This window comes from Pan paniscus, chromosome 10 (assembly GCF_029289425.2).
Source record: "Pan paniscus chromosome 10, NHGRI_mPanPan1-v2.0_pri, whole genome shotgun sequence".
NCBI lineage: Eukaryota > Metazoa > Chordata > Mammalia > Primates > Hominidae > Pan > Pan paniscus.
In genome coordinates, this window is record NC_073259.2 from 102,317,344 (window position 1) to 102,332,246 (window position 14,903).

The following is a 14,903-nucleotide window of genomic DNA, read 5'->3' on the forward strand; positions in this document are numbered from 1 at the left end:
TTTGATTCAGTTTTCCTTGTCTGAGGTGTGCTTTTCTCTTGTCTCCTGTAAGCTTCGCTAAGCAGAAAGTGTCCCGTCAGTATTCTTTTTGGTTGGTTATTTATTGATGATGTGGGATGTGGGGGAGTTGATTAGCTGATTCCATCATCATGAAAAGCATTTCTTGGGTGCCTGTGTGCTTATGTTCTTGTTAAAAATGTTACATACGACCCCTGTGATGGGATGTTTACAACCTGTGGCAGACAGTATCCCATTGGGCAGATGTGAACAGGAGGCGACCGTGATAACCTGTGAGAGGCTGATGGCTGACATGCTACAAAGGGGCCAGGCCCTTCCAGCCTGGCCCTCTTCCTGGGCCTTCTGGACCATACATTTTCCAATAGCCTTTTCTTTCTCATAACCCTCCTTGGTAATAGGCATCATTCCCAAATCAATCAGGATGCAGTTCAGCTGTATAGAACAGAGACCCAAGATGTCTGTGGCTTCAGCAACAGAGAAGCTGAGTTCTCTCCCTGGTGGCATTCTGGGTGGGCAGTGCAGGGCTGGTAGAGCAGCTGCTCTTCTCTTGTCCTCATATTCTAAGTGTCTGCTCACCCCAGCCTCATTCCCCATCCCAGCCAGCAGGATGTAAGCAGGGCTGTAGAAAGGAGGGCAGATGGTCACCAGCCATCTTTTAAGGAAGTGCCACATAACATATCTACTTAATGTCATTGGCCAGGACTTAGTCATAACCAGAACATGTCCTGACTCTGAGCTGCGAAGCCAAGAGGCCAGCTCTGGGTCACCATCTCCCAGTGCCTCCTGGCCCTGCCATCCTAGTCACAAGATGGCTGTCACCGCTCCAAGCACTACTCTCCCTTTTGTTTGGATAGAAGACTTCCCACTGGGCATGGTGGCTCACACCTGTAATCCCAGCACTTTGGAGGCCAAGGTGGGAGGATCATTTGAGCCCACTGAATCTGGAGCATACTGGCCACACCTGGCAGAAGCAGAGGCTGGGAAATGTCACCTTTATTCTGGGTGAACAGAAGCTCTGTAAAAATGTCCTTGGGTGGCACCTGAGGCACAGGGTGCTCCAGATTCAGTGGGTTCTGTGGGGTTCAATATCAAGCTGGGGTGAGGAGGTCAAGCCTCCTCTACCAGATCGCCTATGTCCAGCCTGTCTCCTGGGAGGGCATTGATTGAGGCCTTCAAGCAGAGGGGAACTGCCCTTGGGAGGCTCATCACCTTGGCTGGCCTCTTCGCTTCGCAGCTCAGAGTCAGGACACATCCTAGTTACGACTCCCACCGGCTCCATGATTTTGGACATGCTTCTAAATCTCTCTGGTCTCGGTTTCCTCATCTATTAAATGAGGCTAATAATGGCACCTGCTTCATAGAGCAGTTGTGAGGATTGAATGAACCTATGATTGCATTCTCAGTACATGGTAAGCACTCAATAAGTGCTGGTCCTTATTATTACAAATATAGAACCATATTCTTTTCTTTACCATATTTTTTTCCTATGGATAGTACAGGGACTCTCTTTCAGGTGGCAGGAGGTGGTTTTGGAAGGCAGGCCTGGGCTACAAGTCTTCCACCCCTACTTCCACCCAAAGAAGGTGGGATTTTTTTCTGTAGACTTCCTGACCTGATAGCCTGAGTGAGTGATTGAAGCTTCCTGCTCACTGGTCTAATTAGAGACTGGAAGCCAAGTGTCTCCATGGTCCAGGGGCCTCCCTCATGAACTGCAGCTCTTTGCAGACCCAATTCAAATGCTGCCTCCTCCATGCAGCCTTCCTTGATTTCTCTGTTTGAAAACCCCCTGCCGACCTAAAAGAGGTATCTCTCTAAATCCCTAAAATGCTCCATCTATACCTCCCACATTCTACCTGGCATTAGAATGTGTTGTATATGCCCCACAGTTCTTCTACTAGTCTGCTAGTACTTCCCAAGCAGGATGAGTACAGGTTCTGATTTGTATCACCTGCAGTGCCCTGCACACAATAGGTGCAAAGTAAATGGTCATCAATAGACGAATCTACCTCAGCATCCACAAAATGAGCTCTGGCAGTTTGGCACATGCAGCTATAAGTAAGAGAAGATTGAACTAAGGATGCCTGAAATAGTAAGAGCATGACTTGCCTCTTAGAGCAGAAAGTCTGGAGGGAAGGAGCTCCAAGCTGGTCCCTACACTCCGTGGTGTCAGAGCTCTGGGTCACCATCTCCCAGTACCTCCTGGCCCTGCCATCCTAGTCACAAGATGGCTGCCACTGCTCCAAGCGCTACTCCCCCTTTTGTTTGGATAGAAGACTTCCGACAGGGTGTGGTGGCTCACACCTGTAATCCCAGCACTTTGGGAGGCCAAGGTGGGAGGATCACTTGAGCTCAGGAGTTCAAGACTAGCCTGGGCAACACAGCAAGACCCTGTCTCTAAAAAAAAAAAAAAAAAAAAAAATTTAGCCAAGCATGGCAGTGTGCACCTGTAGTCTCTGCTACGTGGGAGGCTGAGGTGGGAGGATTGCCTGAGCCTGGGAGGTCGAGGCTGCAGTAAGCCATGATCACATCACTGCATTTCAGCCTGGGCAACACAGTGAGACCCTGTCTATTAAAAAAGAAAGAAAGAAAACCCTTGCTTTTATGTGTTGGCCAGAGCTGGGTTACATGACCAGTCCCTGGTGAAAGAGAAGGGAGTTGCTGCTGATCATGCCTCCCAACCCAGGCTGGACCCACTGCTGTGCAGACCTGGCCTTTGTTAGCAGAGGAGGGATGGCTGCTGGTTGGACGACAAACCAGATCTGCCACCGCAGCTTACTGACACTTTCCTGCCAAGGAAATAGGAAGATGCAGGGCAGTCCCTCTAAACAGAGGGCAGATTTCTGGGGAAGGGACCAGTGTACATTTCACAGCTCTTTAGCCTTTCATGGGTATTTTCTGGGTATTATGCCATCCCATCGATTTGGACCATGCTTACTTTACAAAACATTCTTGTACTTCGAAAGGCAGGATCACCGAGTGTTTTAAGAACACGGAGCTTGAGTACCCGGTTCTACCATCTTCTTGCTGGCTGATCTTGTGCCATTTATTTAACCTCTCTGTGCCTCAGTTTCTCATCTGCCACAAGGGGATGAGTAAAAGAATCTACCTCACAGGGTTGTTTCTGAGATTTACATATACAAATACACACACGTCATTTAAAACAATGTCTGGCACCTATAAAGCACTCCTTAATTTGCTATTATTATGTGTCATTATTTAGTGATCCTGTCACTCCTTTGAGATAGGAACAGTGAGGATTTTAAGGCTCAGCAAAGTTAGACGACTTCCCTACATTCCCTCAGCTGGTGAGCAGCAGAGAATGGGAGAGTCCAGGTGGCCCGGTGCTGGGCCTGGAACTCAGGGCCCTGACCCCCACTGTCCTCCCTACTCAGAATCCTCTGTGGACACTTGCTGAGGGTGATAGTCACTGATGGGTGACTGTTGTCCCACAGATGATGCTTTTGTCTCTGAAATTTATCATGAATTATCTGAGAACAAGGACTATGTCATAACATCTCTCTGACATCCCAGCCCTAATACTAAATAGGGCAGGAGAACATGCTGGTTAAATGGGCTTTGGTGGGAGTGTGGGAGCCGGAGAGATGGCGCTTCCATCAAGGTGTCTTCCCCCGATGGGGTACAGTGGCTGAGGGCAGATGCTGTGATGTCACGCTGTCTGACATGGCACAGGCATCTGCTCCCCATCACAGAGCAGAGGCCCGCGTGCACTTTCCCAGCCTGGGGGTGGAGGTGTTAAGAGGCTGACCCCAAGGGCCTTAACTGTACTTATGCCTTAAGAAACTGCTGTTTGAGCACTAAGTGTTAGCAGCATGAAAAATGAACACATATCAATTTATGTCTGAATTTACTCTCAGAATTCCCTGTGGACTCTGTAAAATGCCATTTTACCTCTTTTCCACCCATCCAGCTGTGGAGGCAGTGGCAGATTTACATTATTTTACATCCAGTTAAGGGTGTTTTTTCTTTTGGTTATGTTTTTAAAAAGAACATTTATTGCCCATAAAAAAGTGTTTTTGTTAAAGACAATAGCGCCTTTAGGTAGTAATAGAATGCTGTTTCACAAATATTTATAAAACTATTAAACAAGCTGAGATTGCTGAAGCTCCGATTAAAAGGTGCCTCCCATTCATCTTTCCCTTTAGAAACTAAAGTAGCTTAACTGCAATTACCCGCCACCATGAGAAGATCACCTTGCAGAGAAATAAGGCAAGACCCCAACAAGATCATAGGTGGTGGGACCAGCATTGACCCCTTCACACCCACCCCTCCCACTGGTGTGGGGAATTTAGCTTAGGACATTGCTTAAAGCCTGGGCTAAGCCAGGGTTTCTGGAGGGTCAGGAGGGCTCCTGGGCTATAGGTGGAACCAGAAGGAGGGAGGGAGGGCGGGTGGTAAAGCGGGGATGGCATAGCCGAGGGGTTTGTGGCACCAATTGTGCAGTTAGGCAAATCTGGCTTCAATTCCTGGTTCTGCCACTGGTGAGCTGTTCCTGGAGTGAGTTTCTCAGCCCCTCCATGCCTCAGTTCCCTCACTCTACAACAGGGATGGGAATAATAATCCAGGAAACATTTCTAGAAAAGGGAGGTGAGGAGAGGGCTCGGGTGTGAGGCTTCACATGTTGGTTCCTTCTAGACACTCTGCCCACCAGCTCCCTGCCTTCTCTCCTGTCTGGTATTTTTTGTTTCTTGTTTGTGAGCAGACAGGCCTTTGAACCCCTTCCTAGTCGGTGGCTGGCCCATAACACAAAGGTTCTCTGAGAGCAGGCAAGGGAGTGACTCTGTTGTAGGAGGGAAACTCGTACAGGCCAGACGGAGATCACCGGCTTACCTCAGAGTTCAGATTCCACTGATTCAGAGTTTTAATCATTTGGTTGAGACCAGAACAAAATTTACTCTTGCGTAATTATCAACAGGATTATAAGGGCAAGATTTAGTGGTGTTTGTCTCAGCTCTTTATAAACACCATAAACTGGGTGGCTTATAAATAATAGAAACTTATTTCTCACAGTTCTGGAGGATGAGAAGTCCAAGATCAAGAGTTGGTGTCCTGTGAGAGCCCCCTTTCTCATGATGGCGCCTTCCTGCTGGGTCCTCACATGGTGGAAAGGGCAGGGCAGCTGAGGCCTCTTTTATAAGGGCACTAATCCCATTTATGAGGACTCTGCCCTCATGATCTAATCCCCTCCAAAGGCCCCACCTCCAAGTACCATCACCTTGGGGGTTAGGATTTCAATACCTGGAGTTAGGGGGACATCAATATTCAGATCATAGCAGCATTAAAGACAAGATACACCCCTGAGAACCTCCTGAAATTTCAGAAGCCCCACATCCACGTCAGTGGTCCATAAGTCACGGGCTCACATGCCAGATGCTGTTCCAAGAACTGTGCGGTTACTGTTGTTATGCCCTCTTTGCAGATGAGAAAGCGACATACACAGAGGTTACACAGCTGGTTAGGGATGGGCTCAGAGGTCACCAGCTGGCTTGCGGTGGACTGGGATGAAAGCCAGGAGTCTACTGGCTTCCACTGGGTTCATTGCTGGCAGCCTCCTCCTTATTCAGAGATACTGAGCATGGAGTGGGCGTCCTAGCTGTTCAATGTGGGCTGAATCTGTTTGCAAATGAATGGATACTAATACCAACAATAGTAATTGTACAGGTTTTATTACCGATATTATCATCAAGCCTTTCCCAGCAGCCTGGCCCTGTGCTAAGCCCTTGAATGCATGATCACATTTAATCTCCCTAACAATGCTAAAAGGCCGGTACTGTTATTACACCCATTTTTAAGTTGAGGTAGGCCTGAGGGTTCCCATCGTCCATATGATTTGTGTTTTCATCTCTCCCCTGAGCCCTATGCAAGTCAGACATTGCCTCCTGCAGCCTCTGCATATATACCTGGCTAGTGTCCACAGTACTTGGGGACCTCCTCTTTCGGCTTTGGAGCCCCCCTCCCTCTGTCTCTGTATGGGCGAGCATCTTCCTTCTGTCTTCTCCCTTCCTTCTTGCCTGTTAAACTCTCCGCTCCTTAAAACCAAAAAAACAAAACAAAATTCCCATTACTTGATCATTTTACATTCCCTTGTTAAGCCAGGCTCAAAACATTAAATAATTGTGCATTTCACACCATACCCAAGCCTTTCTGACTTTGTGATTACCAAGGTGCATTAGAATCTAAACTGCTATGTTATGCTATTTGCAAAATACTCTTGGCTCTTCCCTGAATCAATTCCCGTGAGGGTACGTATCAGGTAAAACTTTGTTGTTTTAGGTTTATTTGTTCTTAGACAAAGTAAACTTGGAATTGCTTTTCAGTTTGTTTTGAAATATTCCCTAGTTCTGTGTTTTCACACGTGCACAAAGGCCTTACTTCCCCCATTAGTCTGATTCTGAAGTTTTGCTGCACTGGGAGAATGTTCACTGACAAAATGTTAAGTAATGGTGCTGAAATGTAAAGTAATTAATGCAAGAATCATAGTATGGGATGGGGATCTCAGTGCTTTAATGAGGGCTGGGGAAACCATCTGACTGAGGATGTTGAAAGCGGAGGGGTAGATAAATGTTCCTGTAATTAATGCTGCATATTAAAACAGTGACCTCTTTGGGACAGGCACAGTGGCTGACACCTGTAATCCTAGCACTTTGGGAGGCTGAGGTGGGCAGATCACAAGGTCAGGACTTTGAGACCAGCCTGGCCAACATGGTGAAACCCCGTCTCTACTAAAAAAATACAAAAATTAGCCAGGCATGGTGGCATGTGCCTGTAATCCCAGCTACTTGGGAGGCTGAGGCAGGAGAATTGCTTGAACCCAGGAGGTGGAGGTTGCAGTGAGCCAAGATAGCACCATTGCACTCCAGCCTGGGTGACAGAGCAAGACTCCATCTCAGAAAAAAAAGTGACCTCTGGCATGGTCAATATGGGGACCTCGTAACCTTCCCTGTCACCTAGAACTGCACTTCTGGGACTCTGTGGTCCTATTAATAAAAAAGATAATCACCAATCTGCCTCATCTACTGTGGAACCCTTCCAATTCTTTTTTTCTTTTTCTTTTGAGGAGAAATTAGAAATCACCAAATTACCATTTTTAGACTATTTATGTGTATATGTATATTTTACTCTCAGGTATATTTATTCAATGCTTGCTCTATAATGAGAGTTTTAACTTTCTGTTTTCCTTTCCATTATCCCTGAAAAGAATGGATTATGGAGAAAAGATGAAAGTAGTCTAATGCAATACAGTGTTTGCTAATGTGCTGTCAGAGGTATTAGTGGGACTTGCTAAGGTTTGTGTCTTTTATGAAATGCCTTTCAGATTGCAATTATCTAATAGACTTGGAAACCTGTTTGTACTCTTGCAGGCATTAAACGTCGTCTTTGAAAAAATCCCGGAAAACGAGAGTGCAGATGTCTGTCGGAATATTTCAGTCAATGTTCTCGACTGTGACACCATTGGCCAAGCCAAAGAAAAGATTTTCCAAGCATTCTTAAGCAAAAATGGCTCTCCTTATGGACTTCAGCTTAATGAAATTGGTCTTGGTAAGGCGGTGCGGGAGCTATGTGGTCCCAGGCCCTGATGAGTGTCCCTCCCTGCCTGCCCTCCCTCCCTGTCCCCCCTCCCTGCCCCCACCAGCTTCCATTCAGTGACACTTACACAGCCAGGTTGTTCCTGGAGGGCATGTCTAGGGGCCAAGAGACTGCTTTGGTCTCTCATGGGCATCCTGATTCTTCGAAGGAAGCATGGTCCTTCAAAGATGGCATCTGTTGTTGTTGTCTTTAAATATTACGTCTGTAAATCAGATTGATGAGATTGCAGACCCTGAGACTGCACGGAATCACCTTGCATCATGAAATACAGAAAGGTGTCAACACAGTGCCCTCCACGTGTGTTGCATTTCATATTGGCATTTGATTTGTTTGTTGTGATACTGAGCGTGTCATTAGTGGGTGGCTCAGACTCTGGGTGTTAACTCTAGCCTGCTAGAAAGGTCATCTTTCTCTGCTAATCACATCCTGTATTAAGTATATGCTCCGTCCTCCCCCAGTGTGCAGCAGCATCTGCTATGAATTCATTTTCGGGCTCTACTGGTATACTGCAAAGGAGAGCATGTGCGTGAGCAAGCTAACAGGGCCCCACTTCCCTCAAATGTTCATCAACATTTTAAAGTTGAGCTCCGTGCAGTCCTCCCAGGAGACTGTCGTGGGATTTTATAGCAGATAATGGGACAGAAATGAAGAATAAAATCATGGTGGTGACAGACAGTGTAACGAGGTTCACTTCCCCTTGATGTACAGTTATAGGCCTTGACTAAGCAGGCAATTAAAATCCTCCCACTCGGCCCTCCCAGTCCACCCCCCTGCTAAAAGGCCATTGATAAAGCCTTGAGGCAGGGTCTTGGAAGTTTGAGACCATGCAAATGTGGGGCAACTTGGTGATGTGGCTTTAAAGAAAGCAGGGCTGCTAAGGCACCCCTCTTCTGCTTCCTTCCTTGGGTGACCGTTGAGTCGCTTGAGGACCATTTTAGCTCATTTGGTTAGATACAGGATCAAAGGGGAAGCCCCAGCCAGGACACCATGACCCTGACCCCAGACCCCCAGCTTCCTTGCTCTGAGCATACATCTTGCAAATGTGTGGCTGTCACTACAAAGGACATGGGCATACCCCGCCCGACAGTCTTGGTCCTGCCACTGATGAGCAGGTAGTAGCATCCTTACTCTTTTCCTGAGTTTGGGTGTCCCTTGCCTCCTAAAGTAGGAAGTCAAGGAGCAGAGCAAGCAGGGGGCCTGGGGACACAGCCTATCAGCTGTGTCAGGCTTCTGTGTGCCTGCTGATTTTCCAGACTACCTCCAGAAACCAGCCATCAACTGTACTGAAATCCAACACCAGGCTGGACGTGGTGGCTCACGCCTGTAATCCCAGCACTTTGAGAGGTCAAGGCTGGTGGATCACCTGAAGTCAGGAGTTCGAGACCAGCCTGGCCAACATGGTGAAACCCCGTCTCTACTACAAATACAAAAATTAGCCAGGCATGGTGGTGCACACCTGTGGTCCCGGCTACTTGGGAGGCTGAGGCGGAAGAATCGCTTGAACCCGGGAGGCAGAGGTTGCAGTGAGCCCAGATTGCGCCACTGTACTCCAGCCTGGGCAATGGAGGGAGACCCTGTCTCCAAAAAAAAAACAAAACCAAAAAAAAGAAATCCAACACCAGAAGCAGCTATGCTTGGAGCTCTTACAGCAGAGACTCAAAAACTCAGATGCCCAAAGGGGCAGAAAATACATAAGGGGTGTCAGCCGCCTGGGACTACAGAAAGCAGTGGAGCTTCACTTAATGGGAAGGGACTCGCCATCCAAGGGGACAGTGCCATTTGCTTCAGTGGTTGCCATGTGGACTGCAGATTGTATTACTAGACTGTTCGATTTTTTTTTTTTTTTTAAGAAATCAGATATCCAGTTTTTTATATGCAACTTAAAAACTTTTTAAAAAATTTTTATAGAGACAGTCTCACTATGTTGCCCAGGCTGGTCTTGAACTCCTAGCCTCAAGTAATCCCCCTGCCTCAGCCTCCCAAAGTATTGGGATTATAGGTCTGAGCTCCTATGTCCAGCCTATGTGCAATCTTTTAATCTTTAAATGTTGGCACTGAGTTGACACTAAAATAATAATTAAACACCATGCAGGTTCCAAAAAAAGAAAAATCACATTTGTGCGCCACATGCTGACCTAGGCATAGGTTAGCAGCCTTGGCCAGAGAGTCTGCACCCTGTGGTGCTGGGACCTTCGCACACTGATGCCTCCCCCTCCACCCCGAACAGGAGCCTACAGAGATGGTTCATATCATGCCTCTCTTTGTGAACATGGGCACACAAGTGTGAGCATATACAAATTTGCTTCTGGAATTTTTGTTGAAGAGCTTAGTCGTCCCTCATAGAATGCATTCTTTTGTCTTCAGTGGCTTTACTTGCAGGCTTATCAGGGAAAAAGTGGTTTGAAACATCAGAGCCCTAAACAAACCAACAAAATAAAACAGAACTCAGAATTCAGGCTACCAGTCTGGCTGATATCTCTACACCTTCAAACAAAGATTTACCACTTTATTCAAGTTTTAGTTATCCATAAATTTGTGAAAGTAAAGTGGTAGCATTTTAAAACTCTCTAAAAAGGAACAAAATGCTCTTTTTCAGAGCTTCAAGTGGGCACACGACAGAAAGAACTTCTGGACATCGACAGTTCCTCTGTGATTCTTGAAGATGGAATCACCAAGCTAAACACCATTGGCCACTATGAGGTAAGAGCAAGACTTGACCCCGTGTCTCCTTCCTCATCCCCAATCCTAGTCCCATGGACATTCTTTTAAAACATCCAGGACTCCCACCCATTTCCTGGAATGACTTGCAGATCGATCGTGTCTGGGGCTGAAGTTTTCTTTCGTTGCTTGTGCAGACAAGCCCATGAAGGGCTCTCACAGTGTACTTGTCACGTATTCCCTTCTCAGAAGGCTATGATTTTCTATCTCCTGAACTCTCTCCACCCTGAGGTTCAGCAGAAAAGAACCTAGGAAAAAAGTCTAGGAAAGCCAGAGAAGAGTTATCCTTTAGCCTTCACTGGGTGACAAGCGTGCTGATGCTAAACAAAGCCCTGGAAGTCCCAAGCCTCGCCTCCCTCCACAACATTCACAGTAGACCTTGTAACCTTTTGTGTAGGTCCTTGCTTCCTGAAGAAGTTCTAAATTTCCTGTTTGTTTGCAATATTGAGCGATACTTCCTTTGGCCTCTTAACCCACATACTGGGTGAGTGCCGAGGGCGGTGAGGGGTGCACGTGACTTCTCAGAGATCTGAGTGCCAGAGAAACCTGCACATAACAAGACAGAGGAGGCAGGGAAGGTTCCTGAACACACTGGGATACTGGGGTTCACTTGTTTAGCAGTATTATCTGAATCTTTGTTGAATATCCACTCTGATAAGAGCTGGGGCTGCATGGGAGAGGAGCAAAGACCAGGTCCCTGCCCTCACAGAGCCTGCAGCCCTGGGGAAGGGGTGCAAAAAAGGACGGAGAGACAAGTAGAGTCAACACCTTGCGTGTAATAGTGCTGTGTGGCTTGGAGAATCCAAGAGGCTTCCTGGAGGAGGTTATGACTGAGCTGAGAGCTAAACAATGAGAATTTAGCCAGACTGGGCTAGGGTGCAGGCACATCCAGCAGGGAAGGGAGAGCATGCGTGTTAGACTAGTCAAAACTTGAGAGGGGCAATGGAGAGGGGGAAGGAGGGCAGTGACAGCTGATTATAGTCAGTGCTTATGAAGTACTTACACCACACCAGGTACTATTTCCAGCATGTCCCTGTAATGTAACTGCCCAACAGGTTCACCTTCCCCATTGCCTAGACAGAGCTGATTTATCAAGACAGGAATTGAGATAAAGTAATTTGGCTGTACGGGAGACGGGAGTTTTATTATTACTCAAATCAGTCTCCCTGAGCGTTCAGGGATCAGAGTTTTTAAGGACAACTTGGTGGGTTGGGGGAAGCCAGTGAGCCAGGAGTGCTGATTGGTCAGGTCAGAGATGAAATCACAGGGAGTCAAAGCTGTCTTCTTGCACTGAGTCAGTTCCTGGGGTGGGGGGGCCACAAGATCAGATGAGCCAGTTTATTGATCTGGGTGGTACCAGCTGATCCATCAAGAGCAGGGTCTGGGCCAGGCGTGGTGGCTCACGCCTGTAATCCCAGCACTTTGGGAGGCTGAGGTGGGTGGATCACCTGAAGTCAGGAGTTCAACACCAGCCTGGCCAACACGGTAAAACGCCGTCTCTAAAAATACAAAAAATTAGCCGGGCATGGTGGTGCACATCTGTAATCCCAGCTACTTGGGAGGCTGAGGCAGGAGAATTGCTTGAACCCGGGAGGCGGAGGTTGCAGTGAGCTGAGATGGTGCCATGGCACTCCAGCCTGTGCGACAGAGCCAAGACTCCATGTCAGGGGAAAAAAAAAAAAAAAAAAAAAGCAGGGTCTGCAAAATATCTCAAGCACTGGTCTTAGGTTTTACAATAGTGATTTTATCCCCAGGAGCAATTTGGGGAGAGTCAGAATCTTGTAGCCTCCAGCTGCCTGATTCCTAAACCACAATCCCAATCTTGTGGCTAATTTGTTAGTCCTATGAAGGCAATCTAGTCCCCAGGCAAGAAGGTGGTTTTGGGAAAGGGCTGTTGTTGTCTTTGTTTTAAACTGTAAGTTCCTCCCAAAGTTAGTTCAGTCTACATCCAGAAATGAGCAAGAGCAGCTTGGAGGTTAGAAGCAAGATGGAGTTGGTTAGGTCAGATCTCTTCACTGTCTTCTAACACATCTGCTTCACCGTCTTCTAACAGTGAAAGGCATCTGAAAGGTGTGTTTCAGATGTTTTTCACTGTTCACCTTTCAGATGTCTTTCACTGTTATAGTTTTGCAATGGCGATTTCAGTATTTCGCCCCATTCTATCCTATAGCAGTCCTACGAGATAGGTACTATTATTAACCCCACTTTATAGATGGGTACGATGAGGCTCTGGGAGGTCTGGTAACAGCTAGTCAGTGGCAGGGCCAGATTCGGACCTGGATAGTTGGCTGTAGGGTCTGTGGCTGAACCAGTCCATGCTGTGGCCTCTTACAAGATGTAGGGGTAGGGAGGCAAGCAGGGAAGATGCAGATCACACAGATGGGGGCAGCCTCTTCAGGAGTTCTGAGTCTTATCCCAAGAACAGTGGGAAGCCATGGGAGGTCCTGAAGCAGGGAGGTTAGTATTTCAGAAAATGAGTGGGGCTGTGTGTGAGATGCAGATAGAAGGGGTGCAAACCTGGAAATAGCCCCATTAGAAGCTGTGGATTTCTGGTGAGGATTGGTGCTGTCCAGCAATAATGCAGTGGCTCTGGACAGACACAGAGACACACAAATGGAATCAGATGCTCAGGAGGAGGACACCACAAGTCACGTGGATGGGAGGGATAGTAGGATGAGGGTGGGGTCAAAGATATCAGTTGGGGATGACTGTGCAGATGCCTGGAGGCAGGTGCTTTCCTAGAGATGGAGAAGACAGGAGGAGGAGCAGCTTCCCAGCACACCAGGAGGGTAGGCACCCCCTGTTTTTCATGGCTGTACAGTCCCAGGGTGACAGGTCTGCACCAGGAAGGACCTAGGACTCTGCCAGATTCTCCCCTTGCCCAGGAAGAAGTGAGACTGTTCCCGAGCAGAGCTTCTTAGACAATGGCCAGGGACAGAGAACACCCATCCTTGGGCTTTTTGGCTGAGTGGGTCACCCAGTTTGGAAGTGGTTGCGTTGGGTGATGACTGAGGTGCTGCCCCTGTGGCATTGCTGTAGGGAGTTAGCAGAGAAAGCCGCAGGCTAGCAACTTGCCCCGTGCTCACTCTCCTATAGCTCAGACTTGCCAACCCTGGAATCATCTTGCCAAGAGCAGTCGTTCTTAGCTTTTGGAGTTTGTAAAAATCCCCAGGGAGTTTTCTAAAAGTGTGCATTCTTGGGCTCAGGAATAAGGGGCATCTTTGGCTGTATTTGGAAAAACACGGCCCCAGAGGGAAGGTAATGGCCAGGAGGAGATCGGAGTCAGAGATGCTGCCCTGCTGGGTGGAAGTGCTTATCATGGCATCAGTTCAGGGTTCTAGACCTGCAAGCCAGCACCTCTCCCTGTGTCTGGGTGGCAGGCTTGTCTTGATGAGTTAGGAGGGGACACAGACTCCAAGGCCCTCCTCTGGTGCTGTTGACTGGAGTTCTTATCTTGCTCAGCTGTGCCTCCCCTGCCAGGCTTCTCAGCATCCCTTGGCCACTGTGGGGCGTGGGGTGGGCCGCAGAGGCAGGGGATGGGGCTACCCACTGCCATTAATAGGAGGAGGCAGGGCAAGTCTCTCCAGCAGGGAGAATGAAGAACCACCACAGCTGTCTGCAAGGCAAGGTGAAGGCCTGTCGGGAGAGATAGAACATCAGTCTTCACTGCAGACATCGGCCGTGCTAGACACCTATCTGCTTAAGGATGATAATGAAATTAATCCGGCCTGTAGTCACTTCCCGTCCAAATGATTTATTGGCCTCATACCCCAGTGTTGCTGCATGGTGGTAATAAATGACAAGCCTAGGACATGAAGGCTTAAAGGATTCTCCTTATGTTTAAAAAGCTAAGCCATAAGGCAAATAAACCAGAGAGCCTGAAGGAAACGGGAGGTCATTGGGCTCCATGTTCTCTATGCCTGGACCATCTCAAAAGCCCTGTTTTTTAAAGGCTGCTTGGAGAAAATCATCCCCCACCACCCTCAGCCACCTACATCTATACTTGATTAAGCAGCGCCTCCGCAGACTCAAAATTTGGGAGTAATTTGACAGGGCTGGGCTGAAGTTTGCTTTTACCCTTTTGTTAAAGAAAAAATTTTCTCTTGAGCGCTAGCATTTCCCTCCAAAGAGACAAGATGCTAATTATCACTCTTATTCATTTACTAAAGCACCCTAGTTTGAGTCACTGTATGTGCTTAAAAGCAAAAAAAAAAAAAAAAAAATTCATTTAAAAATAGGGCCTAATTCAGAGTTTTAAGTGAATCAGACTCACCTCCCTCCAATTAGTCCATATTAGTTAGGTTTTAAAGTTAATCTGTAGTGACGGCCAGTTCCTCCTACTATCTAAACAAAGTCCCTGCTGTTGGAGAGCCAGCCTGTTTCTTCTTTCCTTGTCTGTCCTTAGGGCAAACAGAGTGTAGCTGGTCTCCTCTGAATGATTTACTCTCAGCACATTTGAAGAACAGGTTTCTAGAGGGGATTTGAGGGCATGAGAAAAATATAGCATCTCATGGACTAGATGCAGCCCCCAGAGCCCCACATTGCTGGCAGGGCCCTGTCAC

General features: G+C 47.6%; 1 protein-coding gene across 2 annotated transcripts in view; it reads left to right on the forward strand.

The window, feature by feature from the left end:
- The window catches only part of PLXNC1 (plexin C1), a 158,538-nt gene that overhangs the window by 122,909 nt on the left and 20,726 nt on the right, over nucleotides 1-14,903 (forward strand). For both annotated transcript variants that reach the window (XM_034934236.3, XM_057299503.2), the window contains exons 22-23: nucleotides 7,398-7,575; nucleotides 10,220-10,323. In XM_034934236.3, coding sequence (XP_034790127.1) covers nucleotides 7,398-7,575; nucleotides 10,220-10,323 — 282 coding nt within the window. The remainder of the gene's footprint in view (nucleotides 1-7,397; nucleotides 7,576-10,219; nucleotides 10,324-14,903) is intronic.